Here is a 24,678-nt window from a genome sequence, read left to right as displayed (position 1 = left end):
TATTTCTATGTAGATGACTCCCAAATCTACCTATCTAACAATAATCTCCTTACTTTAAGTCCAGTCTTCATCTCCAGCTGTCTTAAGGACATCACCTTTTTTCCCCCTAATTAAATTTTTTAAAAAATCTGAACTTAACAAATACCAAATAAAACAAGCATTTCCATATACAAAGTAGGACAGGAAAAAAGCATTGCACACAAAACCATGAATTTCTATTATGTATAGCTTCCTTTTTCTTTTATGAATACAATAAATTCAACAGGTAACATTCAAAACTGTCTTCTGGATTCTTTTTTTTCTTTCTTTCTTTTTTTTTTTTTTGGTCTTCTCTCTTCTGTGCATTTTTTGATTGCTTTAGTGACTCTCTTTTTTCTTTTTTGTGCCACCCTCTCCTTCCTAACTCCTCTATTCCCAAGTACAAAAAAAAGGAAGAGAGAAAGAAAAACAAACCTTTTGAAACAAATATAGGTGAGACAAATTCCCATATTGTCTATGTCTGAAAATTATGTTTTTTTTCTGTACCCTGAGTCCTTCAGGAGGTGGGAAGAATATTTCATCATTAATACTATGGAATTATAGTTGGTCATTACATCGATCAGAGTTCTTAAGTCTTTCAAAGTTGTTTTTCTTTATAGTGTTGTCATTGCACACACTTTCCTGGTTTTCCTCACTTTACTCTATTTCAGTTCATATAAATCTCCCCGGGTTTTTCTTTCATAATTTCTCACAGCACAATAAAGATCTGGATAGCTAGCATTTACATAGCAATTTAATCTCATTTGATCCTCACAATATCTTCCTCCTCTGAAGGAGGTGCTATTATTATACCTGTTTTAGAGGTGAGGAAAATGAGTCAAAGAGAGCCTTGGCTAAGTGACTTTCCCATTGTCACATAATAAGTGTCTGAGGCAGCACTCATTCAAACTCAGGTTTTCTTGATTCCAGCATTCTATCTACTATGCCACTTTACTGCCCCAAAAAAATTCCATTACATTCATATATTATAGTTTGTTTAGCCATTCTTCAATTGATGGTGATGCACACACACATATACATACATATGTGTGTGTGTGTGTGTGTGTGTGTGTGTTCTTTTCCTGTTTCTCTTTGGTTTCCTGTTGATCTCTTTGGTGCATAGGCCTAGCAGGGGTTGTTTTTTGTCCCTTGTTCTCAAAGAGGACTATGACATCACGATGATAGATAGGCAGGGCTGTGCAAAGTCACCAGCCTCACTCTCTCCTCCAGAGCCATCTGGGTCCAGTGGCAAGCATCAGGGTGGCTGGAAATGGCCCTGGATGTTTAAGGCAATTGGGGTTAAGTGACTTGTCCAGGGTCACACAGGTAGTAAGTGTCTAAGGTGAGATTTGAACTCAGGTCCTTCCAACTTCAGGGCCAGTGCTCTATCCACTACACCACCTAGCTGCACCCCTAGTATTGATGAGTAAATGGGTATACATAGTTAGTGACTTTGAGGATATGGTTCCTAATTGCTTTTCAGAATGGCTAAATCAATTTACAGCTCTACCAACAATACATTCATGTGCCTGCTTTTCTATAGTACCTTAAAATAATCATTGCTTTCTTTTTTGGTCATCTTTGCAAATCCCATAAGTGTGAGGAGTTGATTTAATTTGAATTTTTCTAATAGATTTGGAACATTTCTTTGTATGGTTAACAGCTTGGATTTCTTCCTGATTTTATTGGGAAGGTCTATAGCTTTTTTTCCATTACAAGTAAAGTTGTGTTTTGGTTTTAGAAACATACTATTTGTGATATTAAGGAAAGGTTCCTTTATTCCTATTCTTTTTTTTTTTTAAAGAGCTCATTCACCCTTTTTTTTTTTTTTTTTTGGTGGGGCAATTGGGGTTAAGTGACTTGCCCAGGGTCACACAGCTAATAAGTGTTAAGTGTTTGAGGCCGGATTTGAACTCAGGTACTCCTGAATCCAGGGCCAGTGCTTTATCCACTACGCCATCTAGCTGCCCCTATTCCTATTCTTTAAAAAAAATAAATAACAGCAATGGGGGCAGCTAGGTGGTGCAGTGGATAAAGCACTGGCCCTGGATTCAGGAGGACCTGACTTTAAATCTGGTCTCAGACACTTAACTAGCTGTGTGACCCTAGGCAAGTCACTTAACCCTCATTGACCCACAAAAAGAAAAGAGAAGGAAATATGGCTCCAAAAAAACCCCCAAACCCACCAGCAATGGGTACTGTCAAAAGCTTTTTAAAGCACCTATTGATATAATTGTGTTTTTAAATAATTCTTGCTATTAATATGGTATATCAAGTTTATAGTTTTCCTTATATCGAACTGATCCACTTCTGGACATGTCCACCTAGATGTCCCATTGTCATCTCATAATTAATATGTCAAAAGCAAATCCCAATTGTCTTCTCCTTGACCTTCTACCCTTTCCTATTTATGTTATTTATGGCCACCACCATTCTTTGAGTCACCCAGATTTGCAACTTTGGTGTCCTCAACTCTTTCCTTACCTTTCTCCTCTTATCCAAACCGTTGCTGAGTTTTTTTCAGTTCAGCCACAGCATCTCTGGTCTATCACCTTGTCTCTTTTTGCTGCTTTGTTTAGACTTCACTGCTTTAATTCATCTAAATCTTCCTAGGTTTTTCTGAAATTTTCCCTTTCATAATTTCTTAAGCATACTAGTATTCTATTATATTCACATAGCACAATTTGTTTGGCTATTCCCCAAGTGATCTATTGATAGTCTGATTGGTATAGCATTGAATAAGTTAATTAATTTAGGTAGTATTTTTATTATATTGGCTTGTTTTATCATTGAGCAATTAATTTTTCCTCAATTATTCAGGTCTGTCTTCATGTCTGTATACAGTATTTTGTAGTTATGTTCTTTTAGTTTCTGTGTGTATCTTGGTAGATAGACTCCAAAGTATCTTATACTTTCTGTAGTTATTTTTAATGGAATTTCCCTTTTTATCTCTTTCTGGTATATATTTTTGGTAATATTCAGAAATGTTAATGATTCATTTAGATTTATCTTATTTTCCTTAAATTTCCTTAAATTATTAATTGCTTCAATTAGTTTTCGTTGACTCTCTAGAATTATTTAAGTACATTATCAAATCATCTATAAAAGTGATAATTTTGTTTCTACTTTGCCTGTGCTTATTTCCTCAGTTTCTTTTTCTTTTCTGTTGTGATTGCTAGTAATATTAAATAGTAGTGGTGACAGTGGACATCCTCACTTTACTCCTGATCTTATTGGCAATAACTCTGGTTTATCACTAGTACATATAATTCTAGTTATGGTTATAGATAGATACTATTTACCATGTTAATGAAAGGTTCATTTGTTTCTCTGTTTTCTAGTATTTTAAAAAAATAGGAACATATGTTGTATTTTGTCCAAAGTTCTGTCTGTGCCTTTGACATAATGATTTTTTATTCTTATTATTAATATGGTTAATTTTGAACTACATTACCCCTTTAAGGTAATTAAATTCTTGTCTAACCATGTTTATGTTTAAAGCACTGGAACAAAAAGAGACTCTTGCATAAGTGAGAATCGTACATCATGTTCTTTCTTGTACCCGTATGTGCCCTATCCTAATAATTACTCTATTGAAGTGGAAGCTAAAAATGTTTTTGGTGCACAAAAGTCTGACGTAACATATTGGGACTTGGAAAAAATAGGTGAGTGTCAGCTGGTAATATAAAAACTTTTATTTTAAAGTATTTGTCTGCATACCAATAGAGCAAATAGACTCTCAATTTTGGGATGTGATGCAAAGTTGCTGTCAGATATACTACAGGAAAATTGACTTGTCAGTAAAATAAAAAAAAGAACCCCAACCAAAGCTAAATGACAACAGCTGTGGAGAAAGAAAACCTAAATCAAAGATAAATTCTATTCTCATTGACTCCCATCTTTTCACTCTAGTGTTAATTATGCTTAAAGTAACCAAGAACTAGAATTCTTCCCTGAATGTGTATAAAGGAGAAGACAGTAAAAGGCTCTCCATTTTTCTGATATTTGCCATTTATCCTTTTAAATTTTTTCTTTACATTTATTGGTATTTTATGTTTTTACATCACCTTCATTTCCAAATACATTCCTTCCTTCTCCCCTGAATAATGAAACATCCTTTGTTGTCACAAATTTGTAAGAAATTCTCATTAATTCTTGCCTTTTTCAGTCCCTTGAGAGAGTTAACCTTCACTCTGGTATTTTAAATGTTAGGTAACATTTTTAAAAAGTGTGGAAAGGGGGCAGCTAGGTGGCGCAGCGGATAGAGCACCGTTCTGGAGTCAGGAGGACCTGAGTTCAAATCCAGCCTCAGACACTTAACACTTAACTAGCTGTGTGACCCTGGGCAAGTCACTTAACCCCAATTGCCTCACAAAAAAAAAAAAAGAAAGAAAGAAAAAAGAAAAAAAAAGTGTGGAAATAGGAAAGTGTCAAATCCAAAACTTTACTGTCTATATAACGGCCAAACTTGCATCTGAAGATGAGATGAGAAAATGCATCTCCCTTCATTCTTTGTAGCTGTGGGGGACTGTGAGTGTAGAATATTTCATATATTGTTAGAGTCAGTTAATATTTTAAGTTGACCAAGCTATTACCCTCTCAGGTTTCTGACAATGCTTCCCATATATCTGAGGTCAGAAAGAATGTTGATAATCTTTTTTCATTTTACAATGTAATCATCCCCCTCTCTGAGATCGGCATCCTCCTGCCTAGCAGTCATAGACTTAGAGTTTGAAGAGACTTAAAAGGTCATTAAGTCCATCTCTACCAAATAGTGAACCTTGATGACAACAGTCTGCAATATGATTGAAAGAAACCTGGAATTAGATTGGCTTCCAGGGCATTTTTACTTTAGGAACTGGTAATACTATAGCTGCCTCTAGCAGGATGATTATATTAATCCAGAAGTTTTTTATCATAATGTAAATTGAGAGGCTCAAATAACCTCACTGGAAATGTAATCTATCTCAGGAAATGAGGATGAAGTTGGAGGGAAATTAGGGAAATGGTCCATCATTGAGGTGTTTGAGTTTTGCCTCCTCATTTCCCTCCTTTACAAGATAAAGGGTCTCCTGTCATTTAGAGGAGAAAGAGTTGTTCCATTGTATCCTCCTTCTCTCTCCTCCCTGAATCCCTTTTGCTCATCCTTGTTTAGAATATATACTAATAGTAGGTCTAAAACACATAAGATCTAAGTCAATTTTCAGACAATATTTTTTGAATTTGAATTACATTATATTTGCCTGTGCTTTTTGACTTTTTTTTGTTCTTATTCTTATTTTCAGTGAAAATAGAGCCATCTACAATTCTAACTGTGGAACCAATTCCAGGTGTTAAACATATGCTTCAAGTAGAATGGAGTAAACCTGGGGGTCTACCTTATACAGGTTCATATATATGCCACCTGAGATATAGGAGAGTAAATAGTACTAATTGGGTAAGTTATATCATACGAAATTCCTTTACAGAGTGGTCAAGCACAAGGCATCTTGGATAAAAGCAAGCCCTGTCTACGGTGGGGACTTTCTGACTCTTTACGTTCAGAGTAGCTGTCAGAGAATGGTGAATTCCTCCCCCACCGCCATTTTTCCATTTTAACTTTTTCCAATGGGAAAATATGCTGTTACTGCCTTTTGTGAAATGAGCCCTGTATAAATGAGTACAGGAATTCTTATTTTAGTCACAACATTTGATTCTGGGAAAACACAGTGTCTAGCCAAAAATCGATAAAGGCAACTATAGGCTTAACAATAATGTAGGTCAATAGCAAACAGTAGCAGTAAATAATCATTACAGAGTGCTTACATTTACTGTGTACCAACACTGTGCTCAGTGCTAGGGATACAAAGAAAGGCAAAGCCTTAGTCCCTGCCCTTTGAGGGCCTTAAATGTGAATGGAAGAGAGACACAAATAACCATACAAACAACCATCTATAAAACCACATTACCATATGTAACTATAAGCATATATACAATGCAAATGAAAGGTAGTGTCAGAGGGAAGCCACCAATAATAGAAGGGTCAGATGGAGGGCCAGGTGCTTCTTCTTTTTTTTTTTTTTTAGTGAGGCAATTGGGGTTAAGTGACTTGCCCAGGGTCACACAGCTAGTAAGTGTTAAGTGTCTGAGGCCGAATTTGAACTCAGGTACTCTTGACTCCAGGGCTGGTTTTCTATCCACTGCGCCATCTAGCTGCCCCCCGGGGCCAGGTGCTTCTTGCAGAAGGTGAGATTTGAATTGATTCTTTTTGTTTGTTTGTGTTGCGGGTCAATGAAGGTTAAGTGACTTGCCTAGGGTCACACAGCTAGTATGTGTCAAGTGTCTGAGCCAGGATTTGAACTCAGGTCCTTCTGAATCCAGGGCCAGTGCTCTATCCACTGAGCCACCTAGCTGCCCCCCCTCCCCCTGCCCCCGAAATGATTCTTTTGTTTGTTTGTTTTGGGGGGGGGGTGTTTGCGGGGCAATGGGGGTTAAACAACTTGCCCAGGTTCACACAGCTAGTACGTGTCAAGTGTCTGAGGTCAGATTTGAACTCAGGTATTCCCGAATCCAGGGCCGGTGCTCTATCCACTGTACCACGTAGCGGCCCCGAAATGATTCTTAAAGGAAGCCAGGGAGGACCAGGAAATAGAGATGAGAAGCGAAAACATTCTAGCCTTGAGAAATGTCCAGCAAAAAGGCATCAAGTCTGGAGATGGATTATTGCGTTTGAAGAGCAGCAAGAAGGCCACTGTCCCTAGGTCATACAGTGTGTGGAGAGGAATGAAGTATAAGGAGCCTGGAAAGGTAGGAAGGGGACAGGTTGTAAATGGTTAGCAGAAGATTTTTATGACCATGAGCAAATCACTTAACCTCTGTTTGCCTCAGTTTCCTCATCTGTAAAAAGAGACTAATAATCGCACCTTCCTCTCAGGGTTGTTGTGAGGATCCAATGAGATAATCATTGTAAAGCAGTAAGTATGGACCTGGCATCTAGGAGGTGCTATATATTCTAATTACTTTGATCATCATCATCACTGAATGGGTATTGCCTCAAACAGACTGAGACCTGGGGAGACCTTAGCTTAAAAAGACCAGAGTTTCCCACTGCATCCAGGGCCATTGCCAGTCATCTTGCCACTGGAGTCCAATGACTATGGAGGAAAGAGTGAGGCTGGTGACTTTGCATAGATCTGCTTCACCCAAATCCAATTCACTTGCAAGTCAAGACATCTTCCTCCTGATGTCATCGTCCTCTCTGAGAACAAAGGTTGAACGACAACAACAACAACAATTTTATTTGATCCTGGAAATAATGGGAAATAACTAGAGTTTGCTGAGTAGGGAAGGAGAGGGTGACATGATCAGTTGTCCAATTCAGGAAAATCACTTTACCACCTGAACGGAGGATAGATTGGATTAGAGAGAGACTTGAAGCAGGGAGACCAGTTAGAAAGCTATTGCAATAAAATGAAAAAAAAAATAAAGCTATTGCAACAGTCTAGGCATTAAGTGCCTGTCCCAATGCTAAGAAAGGAAGGAGGGACAGCTAGGTGGTACAGTGGATGGAGCATCGGGCCTGGATTCAGAAGGACCTGAGTTCAAATTCAACCTCAGACACTTGGCACTCACTAGCTGTGTGACCCTGGGCAAGTCACTTAACCCTCATTGACCCTGGGGGGGAAAAAGTGACTCAAGGGGGCAGCTGTGTGACCCTGGGAAGGTCACTTAACCTTTATTGACCCACAAAAATAAAAATAAAAAAAAGGAAAAAAGAAGGAAGGAGGTGAGGAAAGGTAAGAGATGGGAGGGAAGATAAAAGAGGAAATATGATGAAATAGGAGGGCAGACATCCACCATCTAGAATGCTACAGGTGTGGGTGTGGGGTGGGGTCTGTATTATAGCCCAGTGGATTTAGTAGTTCATTTACTTAATATGTTGGGTTATGAAGTGTTAACAACATTATTCAGAATTAGTTCTGCATGTGTTTATAAATCATTTGTTGTGTAATTATGTTGTCTACTCTCAACAGAATCCTTACCATATATAAGCAACTCTTTTATTCCTCCTTAATTGATTCTCTTTTTTTACTTGTCACCTGGGCTATTCTGGACTTCTTTTCTTCTCGAGCTGCCCAAGGCACTTCCTCCTCCTCCACATCTCAGTTGAAGACCTTGCCTTTACCAAAAATAAATAAATAAACAAACAAATAAATAAATAGGAAAAAAAAACCAAAGGCCATTTACCCTGGGCATATTAAATAAATAAAAATCAAAGGCCATTTACCCTGGGCATATTAACACTCCCTGACATTATGACATTATGTCCTCTTTCAAGTGTCCCTGATGAAGAGAAGGCCCTTCTCTGTGCCAAAGCCATCTCCTCTACTTAAACCTTTGATCTTCTCCCTTCTTCTCTGACAGGTTGTCCCCATTATGGTCCCTCCTCTCTCATGAACTTTCAGTCTGTTCCTACGGATTGGTTTCTTCTTTGCTATCCACAAATATACTGAAGTCTCCCCCTCCCTTCAAAAAACCCTTACTGGATCCTTCTAGCACCTCAAGCTGTCATCCCATATTCTTTTCCTTTTCTAATCAATAACCAATCAATTAAAAATCTCAGCCAAACTCCTCAATAAAGCTATATATACTTACTGTCTTTACTTTGTCTCCTTTCATTCTCACATAGGATGATAGAGTTAGCTCTAGAAAGCCCCTTTGAAGCCATAGAATCCAACCCTCAATTAACACAACTCTGAGGTTACATCTCAGAACCGTCAGATTGACAAAGATGAAAAAAGAAGGAAATGCAAATATTGAAGGGGCTGTGGAAGAACAGACATGCTAATGCACTATTGATGGAGCTTTGAATCGGTCCAGTGTCTGAAAAGCAATTCGGAATTGTACCCCCAAAATCTGTAAACAGTGCATAGTCTTTGTCCTAGAAATACCCTTACCAGATTTATACCCCAAAAAGATCAAAGAAGGAGGGCCCTTGTGTATAAAAATATTGCTGCTACTTTCTGTAGCAGCAAAATGTTGGAAACTAAAGGTGTGCCCATATATTGGAGAATGTCTAAGCATATTATGATATATGAATTTAATATAATGCTACCAAGCCATAAGCAATGTTGTAATGGACAGCTTCAGAGAAAAACAGAGGCCTCCACAAACTGATGCCGAGTGGAGTGAGCAGAACTAGGAGGACAATTTAGACAATGACAACAATATCATATAGAAATACAACTTTGAAAGACTTTAGACCTCTGATCAATGCTATAACAAAGCACAATTCCAGGGGACCAAAGATCAAGCATGCTACCCACCTCTTTTTAAATAGTATTTTCCCCCAATTATATGTCAAAACAACTTTTAGCATTCATTTTAATGAGATTTTGAGTTCCAAATTTTTCTCCCTCCCTCCCTCCCCCTTTTCCTAAAATGGTAAGCAATTTGATGTTATATATGTGCAATCATGTAAAACATATTAGTCACATATTCCATATTAGTCACAGTTGTGAAAGAAGAAAAAGACCAAAATGAAAAAAAAGAAAATAAGTGAAAAAATATGCTTTGATCTGTAGAGTTCATCAGTTCTTTTTTTCCATTTAATAATATTTTATTTTTTCCAATTACATGGTTTTGTTTTTTTTTTGTGGGGCAACGGGGGTTAAGTGACTTACCCAGGATCACACAGCTAGTAAGTGTCAAGTGTCTGAGGCTGGATTTGAACGCAGGTCCTCCTGAATTCAGGATTGGTGCTTTATCCACTGCGCCACATAGCTGCCCCCTCCAATTACATGTAAAGATAGTTTTCAACATTCATTTTTGCAAGATTTTGAGTTCCAAATTTTTCTCCTTCCCTCCTTTCCCTCCCCTCTCCCTGAGACAGCAAGCAAGCTGATAAAGGTTATATATGTATAATCATAGTAAACATTTCCACATTAGTCATGATGTGAAAGAAAATTCAGAACAAAAGGGAAAAACCACAAGAAAGAAAAAAAAGTAAAAATAGTATTCTTCAATCTGCATTCAGACTTCATAGTTCTTTTTCTGGATGTGGAGAGCATTTTCCATCATGAGTCTTTTGGAATTGTGTTGGATCATTGTATTGCTAAAAAGAGCTAAGTCATTTGTAGTTGATCATCATACAATATTGCTGTTATTGTGTACAATGTTTACCTGGTTCTGCTCATTTCACTTTGTATCAGTTCATATAAATCTTCCCAGGTTTTTCTGAAATCTGCTTGCTCATAATTTCTTATTGCACAATAGTATTCCATTACATTTAAATATCACAACTTGTTCAGCCATTCCCCAATTGATGGGATGCCATCCACTTCTTTCCAGAGTGATGATAGACTAATAATATAGAACAAGATAAACATTTTTGGACATGCTGAGTTTGGGGATTTGTTTTGGCCACACATATTTATTATGAGGCTTTTTTCCTCTTTTAATTGTTCATTTCAGGAGGAGGGAGTTATACGGAGAAAAAAATAAATACTTGGTAATGGGAGAAACTAATACAATTATTATTTTTTTTAAAAGAAAAGGCAAAAACAAAAAAACCAAGACTGTAAGCTCTGAATTAGTCTAGTCAGGAGGAGTTCTAGTAGTTAGGAAATAAATCATCTCTGGTAGTTGAGAAGAGAGAGTGCATCAGAAGGAGCAGTATGTTTCTCCTCTCCTCTCCTCTCCCTGACCCCTGCCTCCCATTCCATTTTCCCCTTTCATTCATCTCCTCCCCTCTCCTCTTCTTTCCTCTCCTTTCCACATTACTATAACTATCCACCCACTTCTCTCCTCCAGCTCTCTTACTGTTCCACTGTATCCCCTCACTCTAAAAAAAAAAAAAAGCTTTTACTTTTGCCTAAGCAAAATGAATTTACACATTGGAAGATCTATGTCTCACTTCTCACCCCTAGTTCATTGCTTTTTTTCATCAGTCTTTCGGAGTTGTGATTGTTCGTTAAATTGAATTATTTTCATAACTGCTTATAAGAGTTTAATGTAAAAATATGAAGAAAGAATGCTAGAATTGGAGCCAGAAGACCTGGTCTTTAATCCCACCTCTTACAAGCCATGGTTATGTGACCTGCGTGGATCAAGTTGCTTTATCTCATCTGCAGAAGGGAGATTATCATATTTGTACTTCCTACCTCACTGGACTGGTGGGAAAAAAAGCACCACTTTGTACACCTTCAACTGATATATAAATGTGAATTAATATTATCTATTGTTCACTCTTTTTACTCAATATTTTTAGGAAATGGTTTTTTTGTTGTTATTGTTCAGTTGTGTCTTTTTTTTTACCTCATTTGTGGGGAATGGCATATGCACAAACAAAAAAAGAGTAAACTCCTAAATCAATCTATAAGTACTTATTAAATACCTACTATATATTAGGTACTGGGTTAAGTTCTGAGTACATAAAGAAAAAGTCAAAACCTATCCTAGTCTCAAGGGAAACCAATTAGCAAAAAATCTCTTTTTAGTAGTAACTTGTTTGATTGTAAATACAAAATGAAGGAATTAACCCATTCTCAACCCACTTAATGTCTTCCTGACCAACAATAGTAGTTCACTCACAGGCCACAGATGTGTAAAGCTTTTTCATCCTTCCTCATTCCAACATAATCACAGGATTTCTACTGTTTTGGCCACCTCCAGCCCCAAAACATATACCTTCCTTCTAAGATGTCAACTTTTCACTTCAAGAGATGATATTGGCAGGGGATTTGGTGTTAAAGGCCCATGGATTTGAATCCCAGGCTTGCTACACTAACCTGTATGACTTTGAGCAAAACACTTGTCTTCTCCAGGCCTCAGTTTACTCATCTTTAAAATGAAGTTATTGGACCAGATGACCCTTTCCCACTCTAGGATCTATGGTCCTATGCCCACGAAGGGGCACAAAAAATGGAATAATAAAGCCAACCAGCATACTCTTGAACAGATTGTTTAGTCAGATTATGGGGGCAGCTAGGTGGCGCAGTGGATAGAGCACCGGCCCTGGAGTCAGGAGTACCTGAATTCAAATCCGGCCTCAGACACTTAACACTTACTAGCTGTGTGACCCTGGGCAAGTCACTTAACCCCAATTGCTTATCTAAAAAAAAACACCAAAAAACAGATTATGGAGCTACATATGCATATGATGTTCCTGAGGACAAATGGCATTTGTTAATGTGAATTTTCTTAGTTGGAAGCATAAAGAAGACCTTCCCAGTTCTGTAATTGGTAATGGAAAAGCAGGAAGGTGAAGAGGTCACAAATTAGAAAAAATTGGGGGCATATCTCTGGTTCTTTTCCAACTTCTTGTTTCTGTCTTTTTCTTTAGAAGCCAGTCAGCCAAGAATTACAAAATGAAAGGCCATACAATCTCACTGGACTGCTGCCTCTGCAGCAATATGCTGTCTCCATGCGATGCCGTGTGGCCACCTCAGAGATCTGGAGCGGCTGGAGTGAAGAGAGAACAGGCACTACAGAGGGACTAGGCAAGTTGATCTCTTATTAACTGCAATGTGTTTCCTTGGCAAGAACACAGGACTAAAAGTCTGAATCCCAGATCTGTCACTTCCTCTCTCTGGTCTATAATGCTAACTTCAGGGCACTTGGACTAGACTTCTTCTTCTTCTTTTTTTTTTTTTTTTTTAGTGAGGCAATTGGGGTTAAGTGACTTGCCCAGGGTCACACAGCTAGTAAGTGTTAAGTGTCTGAGGCCGGATTTGAACTCAGGTACTCCTGACTCCAGGGCCAGTGCTCTATCCACTGGACTAGACTTCTTATAATGCATTATTAGGTTGGGGGGGGGGGGGCATGAGATACCACAGAGTTGTATGTGTGCCTCTGTATGAAGGCTTTGAAAGGATCATCCAATAAGATGAAATTTAGTAGGTCTTACATTTGGGTATGAAAATTGTTTTTGTTTCCCATGGAAACATGGTATGATGACATCTTGAGGCAGAGGACCTGGGTTCAAATCCAGTTTTATTTGTGCTCTATGTGTGAGGTATGTCACAACCTCCCCGGGCTTCAGCTTCCTCTACTATAAAATATAGAAGTTGGACTAGTTGCCGCTGAGGCATCTTTTACCTGTAAAGGTGTGATCCCATGATGTTATGGTCCTAAAAATGAGATGGTGGAGGCATAGGTACGCTGGAATTCCTTTGGAATATTTCTGAATGTCAAGGAGACCGAAAGCTCAGTGTGAGTCAATAGTATGCTATCTTTTTTTTTTAGTGAGGCAATTGGGGTTAAGTGACTTGCCCAGGGTCACACAGCTAGTAAGTATTAAGTGTCTGAGGCCGGATTTGAACTCAGGTACTTCTGACTCCAGGGCCGGTGCTCTATCCACTTCGCCACCTAGCTGCCCCTATAGTATGCTATCTTAGGCTTAATTATGAGAGGAATAGTAGTTTCCTTCCTCTTATTCTCTTTGGCTCTCAGCCTCTTCAAGTCCATGGAGTGCCTGTTAGTGTAGACAATGAGGTAAAGAAGGCTAAGTCTAAGAATGAAACCATCTACAACCAATCATGAAAATGGCACAAAAATAGCATCAAGGAACTGAGGTCACAGAGATACAAATCAATCTGAAAGGGGTTGACCTTAAGTTTCTGATAAATGTGCGATTTGCCAAGAAAACAACAAGAAGATGCAGGCAAATGTTGCCACAGCGCCACAGGTCCAAGATCCCTGAGGTCAATGCCTGGCATGCTGGCCCCAAGATGGCCACCAAGCCCCCAGGCCTTTGGGTCAGTACCAAGCATCTAGGCCCTAGCATCATGAAGCCCAACTCTAAGGTTGCCAGAACCACTTACCCCAGCCCAAGACTGTGCCCAAGTGCCAAGGTCACCAAGTCTGATCAACCACAAAGTTTGATCCCAAGGCTATGAAGATTCTAAGGTTACAAAGCCCAGTGATTCCAAGGCTTCCAAGCCTACTGATCTCAAGCTTGTCAAAAGCCACCAACCCAAGGCTACCAAACCCAAAGATTCTGGGGCTAAGGCTACTAGTCCTAAGCCTTCAAAATAGATGCTTCAAGACAGAAAAACTTATTTAAACCCTAAATCACCATTTTTTCTCAACAGGGTATGATTATTTACTATTTTTGTAGGAATAAAGGAAATGGTGAGTCACAAGAAAAAAGAGAGAGAAATAGTATGAAGGAATAGTCTTCCCTTGTGCTACCCTGGTCAGATCACATCGGGAGTATTTTGTTCAATGAGGGGCACCACATTTAAAGAGGAATAATATGGTGCAGTGCATTCAGAGGAGGGTAGCCAGGATCTTCATGGCATGATGAGGACTGGTTGAAGAAAATGAGGCTGTTTAGTCTGGAAAAGACTTAGGGAAGATGTAGTAGGGATTTGAAGGGTTATCACATAAAAGAAAGGTTTGAGCTCTGCTCGACCCCAAAGGATGGGAGAGGCAAATTTAGACTTGACATAAGGGAAAAAAAATTCCTACTAGTTAGAACTGTACAAAAATGGAATGAGCTGTTGCACCTCATGGGGAAATCCCATCTTGGAGCAATATAGAGGGGATTCTTGTTCTCATGCCTGGAGAATTAGCTGGCCACTCTAGCTGGCCATGCTTCCTTTCCTGACAGGCTGAAGTCATTCTTGCCTATTCCATCTCTGCTCCCAGTCTTCTGACACACTCCCCTCAAATGCACAGACACAATAAAGGGCTTCCAAGTGGTATCATTCTAATAGCAGCCTGGTAGGTTCCTTCTAGTTCTTCTTCTGCTCAGTAATTTCCTGCCTGATTTGATAGTAGGCTGGGAAATCAAGGTTGGGAAAGCAAGTAGTAGATTGGGAAAGTAGTAGGTTCAGGGGAGCCATTCATCTCATTTCACCTTTGGCTCATTTTCCACAGCTCCAAATTCCAGCTTGGACCTGTGGAGAGTCCTTGGGCCAGCCCAGCCAGATGGAGGGAGAACAGTGCAGCTATTATGGAAGGTAATGCTGCTCAAGTCACATGCTAGGGTTCTCTTAGCCTATCGAACTTCATAAACTCTTTCATATTCCCTTGGCCAAAAGGCTCCTGAAATCCCCCAAGGATCACAATTGTCCTTCTAACCAGAAGGAATTCTATCCACCACTACACAGGTCATCTGCAAGGGCAGTACACATGATGTTGAGGAAGCAATTTCATCCCATTCAACAGTGTAGCAAACAATTTACGGGCCACAAGCAAAGTCCTTTTTTTTTTTTTTTTTGGCAGGGCAATGAGGAGGGACTTGCCCAGGGTCACACAGCTAGTAAGTGTCAAGTGTCTGAGGCTGAATTTGAACTCAGGTCCTCCTGAATCTAGGGCCAGTACTTTATCTACTGCACCACCTAGCTGCCCCATTTTTTTTGCAAAGTCCTTTTTAGAGCTTAGTGGATCCCTACTCACAGCCTCTGTGGGACCTCCCTCTGACTTTCAGGTTGAGAAACACTGGTTTAGGAACAGGTGAATTGGTTGATCATTGTGGGTATTGGAAATATCAGTCAGCTGTCTCTCCAAAAGGAACAACAGTTCAAAGTAAGTCATTCTTCTAGAAAAAGACCATGAGACAAGAGAGAAGAAAAATGTAACATCAATGGAAAGAAGTGATGGAGAAAAATAAAAAGGAGGAAGGAGATGGTAGAGAGGTTATAAGAGTGAGAAGAGACAGGGGAGAAGGAAACAGGAGGAGACAGGAGAGAGGAAGGATGAGATACAAGAGAGGGGAGATGAGACAGGCAAGAGAAGGGAAGGAAGAGAGAAGAGACAGGGTAGTGAGATAGGACATGAAATCTTAGTACTTGTAGTCAGTAATAGAAAGTGAGTGGTAATGACAACTTTAATGGCTTCCCTGTACCACCCATGCAATTGGGATGAGTTAAGGTCATCATTTAGTTTAAGATGCTTCCTACTTTAATGGGTGTAAAATTTTAATCCATGGCCAGCATTCTCGATCCTTTTCTGTAGGGACATCATAGAGTCATGTATTGTGGAATTAGTCCATTGGGATCCTGGGATTTATGTGCATTGGCACAAAAACAATGGTGCTGGGAAACTTCTCTAGCTATTGAGCATCCCCGGCTGTTTCTTGTAACTTTGAGCAGCATGCCAACATGTGTGCCTATTTCAGAACAACACAAGGCTAAGCAAAAGCAGGGAAAGGCCAGACCCAGGCTGTGAAGCAGATGAAGTCCTTCGTTTAGTGTTTTCCTTTTTGTTTTTGCTTGAGTTATGCATTCCAGTGTATCCCACAGTCCCATCCTCTGTGGGGATTGCCCTCCTGAGCAGTGTCCCTTGTTTGTCAAAACTGGCCCTTGTTTCCCATTCCTGAAGGAACCTGATAGTCTGATGAATTGATCCTGGCTAGTGTATTAATGTTTTCCCTCCCAGTTAACATTGGTGTTTTTTCAATGTAGGAATGTGGTCCTCTGGTGACAATGACTTAATGACAAGGAGATTCTAATGTTGAGAATTTTAGATTTGTGACAGGATGGCCTGGGGGGGAGGGGAAAATATCTGTAGCTGAGTGGGCCTTCATGAGAACAAATTTTTAAAATTACAAATTAAAAAAAAGAAAAAAATTACAAATTAAAAAAATCCATACTTAACAAATTCTTCTATATACAAAGCATAATAGAAAAAGATGGTTGTATATGAAACCATGAGTTTCTATTATGTATAATACAGTTTGATTTTTTTAAAAGCATAAGATAAACAGCCTATAATTTCAAAACTGTCCTGCCTATCTGTGTTGTCTTCTGCACTTCCTTATGTTCTCTCCTATGCATTTTCTTTTAAATGTTTTACCATCTCTCTTTTTTTTTGCAGCAGTCAGTATCCCTTCTCTTCTTTTTTTCCTTCTCCCTCCATACATTGAAAAAAAAAGAAAGAGAATACCCTTGAAATGAATAAGCATTGTTAAGCAAAACAAAACTACAGTATATCTGATTCTATACTCTGAGTCAATTACCTTTCTATCAAGAGGTAAATAGTTTGCTTCATTATTGGTACTCTGGAGTTACAGTTGGTCATTCCATTGATTAGAGTTCCTAAGTCTTTGCAAGTTGTTTTTACAATGATCATATTCTATAAATTGTTCTCCTGGTTCTTCTCCTGTTACTTTATATCTGTTCATATAAATCTTCTCAAGTTTCTCTGAAGCCATCCCTTATGTCATTTTTTTTTATTGGCTCTTCAATTTTAAGCAGGTGCTTGCTCTGCTTCCTTAGAACAAAGGGTTGATTAGGAGTTCTCTGTCCCATGTTCAAAAGTTTGGTTTGATCAGTGACTTCTGGTGCCTGCCTTAGAGTGGATCTGAATGCATAGGTTGGCTCTAAAATCAATCTCTGCTTTAGCTCTTTTGTAATATGGCTGGCCTAGGAACAGGTAAAATTTAGGGCTAGCCAAGAGTAAGACAGCCCAGGTTTTCAGCTGCAGCCTTTTGTGGGATTGATCAACCATTGGTAGGGCTACAGGAAGAGAATGAGCTATTAACATTGACCTAAGACTTCTTAGTTACTTTGATTTCATGGTAGGTACTTTTAGATGTGGGTACTAAGACCCCTACAGGACTAACACAAATGTGGATACCATCCAAGGGTTTGTTTTTTTTTTTTTTAAAGCTCATCTTTTTTTTGTTTTGTTGTTTTTTGCGGGGCAATGGGGGTTAAGTGACTTGCCCAGGGTCACACAGCTAGTAAGTGTCAAGTGTCTGAGGCCAGATTTGAACTCAGGTACTCCTGAATCCAGGGCCGGTGCTTTATCCACTGCGCCACCTAGCCGCCCCCCATCCAAGGGTTTTACAACCCTAAAAGGAGTTGTGCTATTTTAGCCACCTTGTGTTATTTAGTCTCAAAGGGTAATTTCCTGATTATGGGATCAGTCCCATAAATCCTTCATCATCCCCACTTCCCATTCCACAAAGTATTTGTCACTGTTTTTAACAATGGTATGATTTCTGATAGTAGTTTCAGTATTATTTGTGTGTAGGAGGCAAGAGTGGAACCAAGTGTAAGGAAACCACTTGGCTACAACATCTGGTACTTTCCAGAAAATGAGACCACTGTTAAAGAAACAAAGACCACAGCCTATCAACAGTTTAAAATCCACCTAGGAAGTGGTGCCTACCTGGTGTCTGTGGTGTACTATACGTCTGATGGCGTGTCTCCAGAAGCGACACTAAGAATACCAGCTGTTCACGAAAAAGGTAGGTTACCTATAAATAGAATAGAAAATACTTTCTCAATTCTCAAACCACCAAAATAGCTCCAATAGAGGGAATTTATGCTTAAAGGAGGCACCTCTCCCCAAATAAATGGGAATGAAAAGTTTTGGGGGCATTAAGGTGGGGATGCGGTAGAGAGTCATAATTATCGTTGTTCAGTTGTTTCAGTCATGACTACATTTGAGACTTTCTTGGCAAGAATACTAGAGTGGTTTGCCATTTCCTTCACCGGCTTGTTTTATAGATGAGGAACTAAGGCAAACAGAATTAAGTGACTGGCCCAGGATCACACAGTTAGGCCAGATTTGAACTCAGGAACATGACTCTCTTCTGGACTCCAGGCCCAGCACTATCCATAGCACCACCTGGCTACCTAGGGTTATAATTGGAGTGGGCTAATTTCTTTTTTTTTTATTTAAAAAATTTTTAATTTTAGTGAGGCAATTGGGGTTAAGTGACTTGCCCAGGGTCACACAGCTAGTAAGTGTTAAGTGTCTGAGGCCGGATTTGAACTCAGGTACTCCTGACTCCAGGGCTGGTGCTCTATCCACTGCGCCACCTAGCTGCCCTGAGTGGGCTAATTTCTAAGAACAGTGGCACCTGGATGACAGGAAATGGTAATGATAGCTAACATTTATATAGTGCTTATTATATGCCAGGCACTGTTTGAAGCTTTTTATAATTATTATCTCCATTTATTCTCACAACAATCTTGGGAAGTAGATGCTATTATCCTCATTTTACAAATAAGGAAACTGAGGCAAACAGAAGTTAAGTGACTTGTCTAAGGTCACATGGCTAGTAAGAGTCTGAAGTATATGCTGCTCAGATATTTTACCCTTTTCAATTTTAAGGGTTCAATTGCTGGCAGTCCTATCCTCTCTTTGGTTATTGTGTTATCCACCCAACACTACTGGGTAGTGCATTGGGAGTACACTGGAACAATGCCAGTCTCTAGGATTCTTAAAGATCTATTATCTCTATTCCCCAGTTCTACCCCTTTCAAGATAGTAACTGCTGGGCTCTAGGGGGATGTTTCCCCATTGAGAATCTTCAATCTCCTGCCCACTGGGAAAACTCTACCTTCTTCCTTTTCTTACTGCATTTTCATTCAACAGACCCCTAGTACATGAACATGGTACAATTGAGATGCCCATGTGCATGACTTAACTGTATAGTTTTTAAAAATTCATGGCCAATGAAGTAGAAGAAATATAATTAAAATGTATTGTGTGATGGCGGGGGGACTAGCCAATGACAGCCCAACTCTTATGAGAATGAGCATCATGCTTGGCTTAACACAGTCCCCCATATGGACTTTGGAGCATGGATAGGTATTGCATGACTGTTTCTAAAAACTTACCAAAAATGGGGGAAAGGCTTTTCAAATGTCTTCTGAAATGACTTGATCTTATTCTTTTTCTCTATTTCCTGGCTGTGTTTAAGTAGCATGAGCTAATGAAGATCCCCAAGAGGTAGTTGTATGACCCTCTCTAACTCAGAGATAACATGGAGCTGCAAGCATGTGGCCCTTCTATTGATGAAAGAAATGTATAAGTATTGAAGATGACCATAATCTTGTGAGCTTCACAAAGGTTGGAAGTCCATACTAGAGTTTGTCACCATCTCAGCACTAAGGAACAACCAGAACCCTGAGGGAGAGATTTAACTGGTCTCACTCTGGGAACCTGACTTGTCAGGACAAATGAGAGTTGGGATAAAGATCCTCAGAGCTTAAATGAGCCAGAAATGGAGGCTCATCTAAGACAACTATTGGGCCCTTTACATTTGTGTTAATCCATTGGAGAGATTCTCCACATGGGACTCTCTTTATTGGATTCCCTAGTTTTCAGGATCCCCTGGTACCTCTAACACCATTTTCTGGATACACAATTCCATTATGTTCTCCCTAATAGCAATAAAAAGTTATAGTTAGCATTTCCCATATATCATCAGTCCTCTTCAGTGATTAATACCCCAATCAATCAATCAATATTTATTAAGCTCCTACTATGTGCCAGGCACTGTGTTTAGTGCTGGGGATACAAAAAAGAGGCAAAAGACAATGGCTCCCCTCAAGAAGCTTATAATCAAAAAAGGGAGACAACATGCAAACAGATTTTATATATATGTGTGTGTGTGTGTGTGTGTGTGTGTGTATACACACACACACATCAAACTATATACGGGAGAAATAGGAAATAATGAATAGAGGGAAGGCACTAGAATTAATAAAGGTTGGGAAAGGCTTCCAGTAAAAGAAGAGATTTTAGTAGAGACTTAAAGGAAGCTATGGAGGTATCTTTTAGCCAATGAAATCAAATTAATCTTACCTAGGGATTTTACTGAGATGTTATAGCAGGAACAGAAGTACAAACTATTTCCTTACACTATGGCACATTCTGCCCCCCCCCTCCCCCACCCCCCATACCACCTTAGTACCTGGCCTCAAACTTAAGAGTGTTTATTATAAAACATTTACCCCACCGTTCTGACTGTGGCATAGGTGATGGATGAAATCCCTTCGGATAATAGTATGTCAGCAACTTGGTCCAGTTCGCTGCTGGGCTGGATGGTGTCGGGCGCTCCTTGAGGCTGTGAGAGTAAAGTGACAAGCTCTAGCACGAACTTCTGATATTTCAAAGTTCACAAAGCCACCCACAGTCATCTCCAATACTCCTTTACCCATATCAGTGACTGTGGGGCCAAATGCTTATGACTTCATGCCATTGTTTCATTTCAGCCCAGAAGCGCTGCTGAATACATCTCAGGACCCAGTGTTATACCCTTAGGACAGACGTAGGGTTTGGTCGAGACCCAAATGGGCAGGAATTTTTCAAGTTGCCCAAGTAATGACCAGGTTCCCTGAAACACTAGAGCCCTGGCTTTCTTTAACTATGTGAGACAAGTAAAATCTACCCACTCTTTGACATGATGTATGGATGTAGTGAGTACTCTCTTTCCACCATTCCCTATCCCCTATGTGGACCTTGCCCCCTTAGGTCTTCTACCTCTTTTATAGAGATTGTACTTGTGCCAGTAACTGAGTGGGTGAGGTCAAACCCCAGCAGGAGCCTTGATGGTGTTCTGTGAATGGGACTCAGCTGTTGTGACATGAGGCTTCCCCTATAAAGGATTGCATTTGCCATCCTGAAAAGTTTTTGTATGCACACCTAGATCCCTCTTTCTTTTATAAGATGAATATGGGTCAGTGAGTAGGTCACCGGGCTTCTGTGGTTGGTAGAACATGGTCCCAGACTCTAAGTACAACTTTATCGGGAAGTCCAAGAGGGATGTTTTTCAAAGGAGGGCCTCAGAGTCCATGGTGGGGACAGGGTTGGCTCTGATTCCAGGGGCCAATCAGTGCTTCTCGTATCTTCTTTCTGGGATATTGTCAGTAGAAAATTATCCTTACTGTTCAAACCACAGCTTGAATTTGAAGCCATATGTGCAGATTCCCTCCTAAAGAGGCACAAAATCTGGCTTTAGACCTGTGGTTACTGCTAAGCCTACAAACAACATGTGAATTTATATGCCCAATATGCAGCTTTGATGGCGAGTAGCCAGTTAGCACAGTTGTTCCTCTGCTTTTTCTAAATAAGATCCTAACTTCCTGAGGACAGGAAATCATGTGTACTTTATGTAGGGCTGGATTTAGGGCTTAGTCAGGTCATTACCCACATACGCACCTGGTATGATTTTTAGCATTACCTGGAAGTTCCCTTTGGATCTTACAGTTCCTCCCTACTCCTCTTGATGCCTGGAATTCTATCATTAGAAATTTAATCCTTTCACTCAGGACTTCCCCCTGACTCCATCTCCATTAAAATAGGGTGGGGAGGCTACAAAGGACCTTCATTCCAAACAACTTCATACCCTCCCATCCTCTCAGGAGGGCAACATTAAGCCTTATGAGTCATTTCTACTTTAGTGTGAATGAAGCATTAGATACTTTCCTAAGATTTAGCTCTAGTAGGGAGATGGAGAGAAGGTATGAGAAGAGGAGGGATGGGGAAAGTCAGGGTAGAGTAGAGAGTACAAGTAGTACCTTTGAGGGAGTAAGGAGGGAACAAAGAAGGGAGGTTGGGAAGGTTGAACACCTATTTTAACTATTTAATAGTTTTGCTGCCTGAGTTTGGGCTTTATTCCTTCCCTAATGTCCCATATCTTCTGGTTTGTGCAATGCATGCTTCTGGGCACTCAACTGGATGCAAGGGATGATTTAGGAGGCTGACACCATTTGGGTTTTGTTGTGTTTTAGCTCTCCAGTGCATTGAGGCTATGCAGGTACACCAATCCCAGGACCACCTGGTGATAGAGTGGCAGACCTCAGCTGAAGAAGTTGACAGATGGGTAATTGAGTGGTATCCAGATTTGGAGATGGAGAATTTGGAGAGATCCTGGGAATTTGTCTCAAAGACCAGGAACTGGACAGGAAGGGCAGGTAACTAAAGCTTTGTTCTTCAGTTATTTATGTAGGCTGATACTTAATTGTGATAACTTTTAAGAATCTTCAACTCTGCTAAAAAAAAAAAGTTTAAACACTGTTAGTTGCATTCAGCTGAGTTTGTACAATAGCATATAGTTGTGAATGCTGCCTGTTTTTACTCCTTGAAGACTGAAGCCAATACGGAGCTGGCGATAGTTCATTTGTATTGTGTCTGCTGATGAAAAGGATTTGAGGCAAATTTTATTTCCCCTTCACTTGGTGGTTGTGCTCTCCCTTTGCCAGAAATGGGAGGAAACACAGGGGATAAGCATTTATTAAGCACCTAGTATGTGCAAGGCACTGTGCTAAGCACTTTACGAATATTTCATTTGTTCCTCACAACAACCCTGCATGATCAGTGCTATTATCATCCCCATTTTACAATTGAGGAAACTGAGGCAAAGGTTAAATACCTTGCCCGTGATCACACATCTAGTAACCATCTGAGACCAGATTTGAACCTGTATCTTTCTGACTCAAGGCTTAGTGTTCTATCCACTGTTCCACCTAGCTACCAGTGGGGAGGACACAGCTCCCAACTTCCAGGACAATATTTGCTGGAAACAGCACTGCCAATCTAGGTCTTGTGGGACATTTGCATTAAACCTGAATGTGCAACTAAAGCCAACGAAATCATTGTCAAGCAGGGAGGAAGGTGAAGATAGGGGCTCATCAGTCTCTTTGATGGTTACTAGTTGATGGTTGGAACTTGAAGGCGACTTAGAAATGATCCCAGGGTTATTGTGAGGATAAAATGAGATGACATCTGTTGAGTGCCCTGTAAATCTGTATATAAATATAGTACTACATAAGGGCTATAATAATATAAATATAATTAATATAAGGTGGATAATATAATTATTACATACAATTCTATGATAATCAATATATTATATATTTGTTATATATAATAGTTATATGTTATGTCTAATTAATATATTAATTATCCTATATTAATTATTACTACCCTTAAAATTGATCAAGTCCAATCCCCATAGTTGGTAGAGGAGGAAAATGAAGGCGAAGAAGGTGTAAAGGATTTGCCCTAGGTCAGCCAGTCAGGAGCATAACTACTCTGTCTCCTGACTCCTGGTGGAGGATTCTCCCCATTCAGCCACTCTGGGGGCTGACGTGTGTTTTTCTTTTTGCAGACAGTTTTGTGCCATTTCAGTGTTATAACATCTCGGTGTATCCAGTGGTGGGAGTTGTGGGAGTTGAAGTCGGTGTTCCACAATCCATCCAGGCTTATTTCAAAGAAGGGAGTATGTATGAACATTACAGCATCTCTGGCATTTTTAGGAGGAATCTGAGGGTATCTGAGGCCTTTTCGATAAGGGGACAAGGATGGCGCCCTCTCTAGCTCTTTCACCAGTCCCTTTGTTGCCTAGCCTTACACACTATGAGCCTGGACTGAATACTCCATGTCAGACAGAACAGTGTGGTCAGTACTTCTTTTTTGATGAGTTTATATCCTCAGACTTTTATTTAATTACAAAAAGAACTGATTTTATCCATCTGCACAGTCATTCATATATGGCAAAACATAAGAGAATAATAGCAGAAGAGAATAATAGAATGATGGTTTCCAGACCATTTCTTTCTGTGCCCCATTGAATAGGGTTATAAGAATGAGATGATAGTGATTGATTATGTTGAGGTTGATAATTATAAAGGCTGACTGGACGTATTGAATATAACCAATATTGTTTTACCTCTGGATGGAGCCTATGAAATGACCAATGCCCAAGAGAGGAATCCCAATACTTTTATTCAATTTTTTTCACAAAGCAGTTTTTGTATCCAGCTGTGCAATAATCTGCTGAACATTAAATCTAAAATAACAATAGTAGGACACAAGTATTTCTATAGTACTTACTAAGTGATAAGTACTTTATAATATTTTATCAAATTCATTTGGTCTTCATAACAACCCTGGAAGGTAAATACTATTATTATACCTATTATGCAGACG

The 24,678-nt window shown here is 39.6% G+C and overlaps 1 protein-coding gene across 1 annotated transcript in view; it reads left to right on the top strand.

The window, feature by feature from the left end:
• IL31RA (interleukin 31 receptor A) overlaps positions 1 to 24,678 on the top strand; it is a 60,256-nt gene that overhangs the window by 12,974 nt on the left and 22,604 nt on the right. The window contains exons 4-10 of the mRNA XM_043978387.1: positions 3,520 to 3,683; positions 5,304 to 5,455; positions 12,341 to 12,497; positions 14,881 to 14,963; positions 17,983 to 18,199; positions 22,479 to 22,661; positions 23,858 to 23,968. Coding sequence (XP_043834322.1) covers positions 3,520 to 3,683; positions 5,304 to 5,455; positions 12,341 to 12,497; positions 14,881 to 14,963; positions 17,983 to 18,199; positions 22,479 to 22,661; positions 23,858 to 23,968 — 1,067 coding nt within the window. The remainder of the gene's footprint in view (positions 1 to 3,519; positions 3,684 to 5,303; positions 5,456 to 12,340; positions 12,498 to 14,880; positions 14,964 to 17,982; positions 18,200 to 22,478; positions 22,662 to 23,857; positions 23,969 to 24,678) is intronic.

The sequence above is a fragment of the Dromiciops gliroides genome, chromosome 1, assembly GCF_019393635.1.
Source record: "Dromiciops gliroides isolate mDroGli1 chromosome 1, mDroGli1.pri, whole genome shotgun sequence".
Classification (NCBI taxonomy): Eukaryota; Metazoa; Chordata; class Mammalia; order Microbiotheria; family Microbiotheriidae; genus Dromiciops; species Dromiciops gliroides.
The sequence above is the reverse complement of the archived record's forward strand: the minus strand, read 5'-3'. Positions and strand labels throughout refer to the sequence as shown.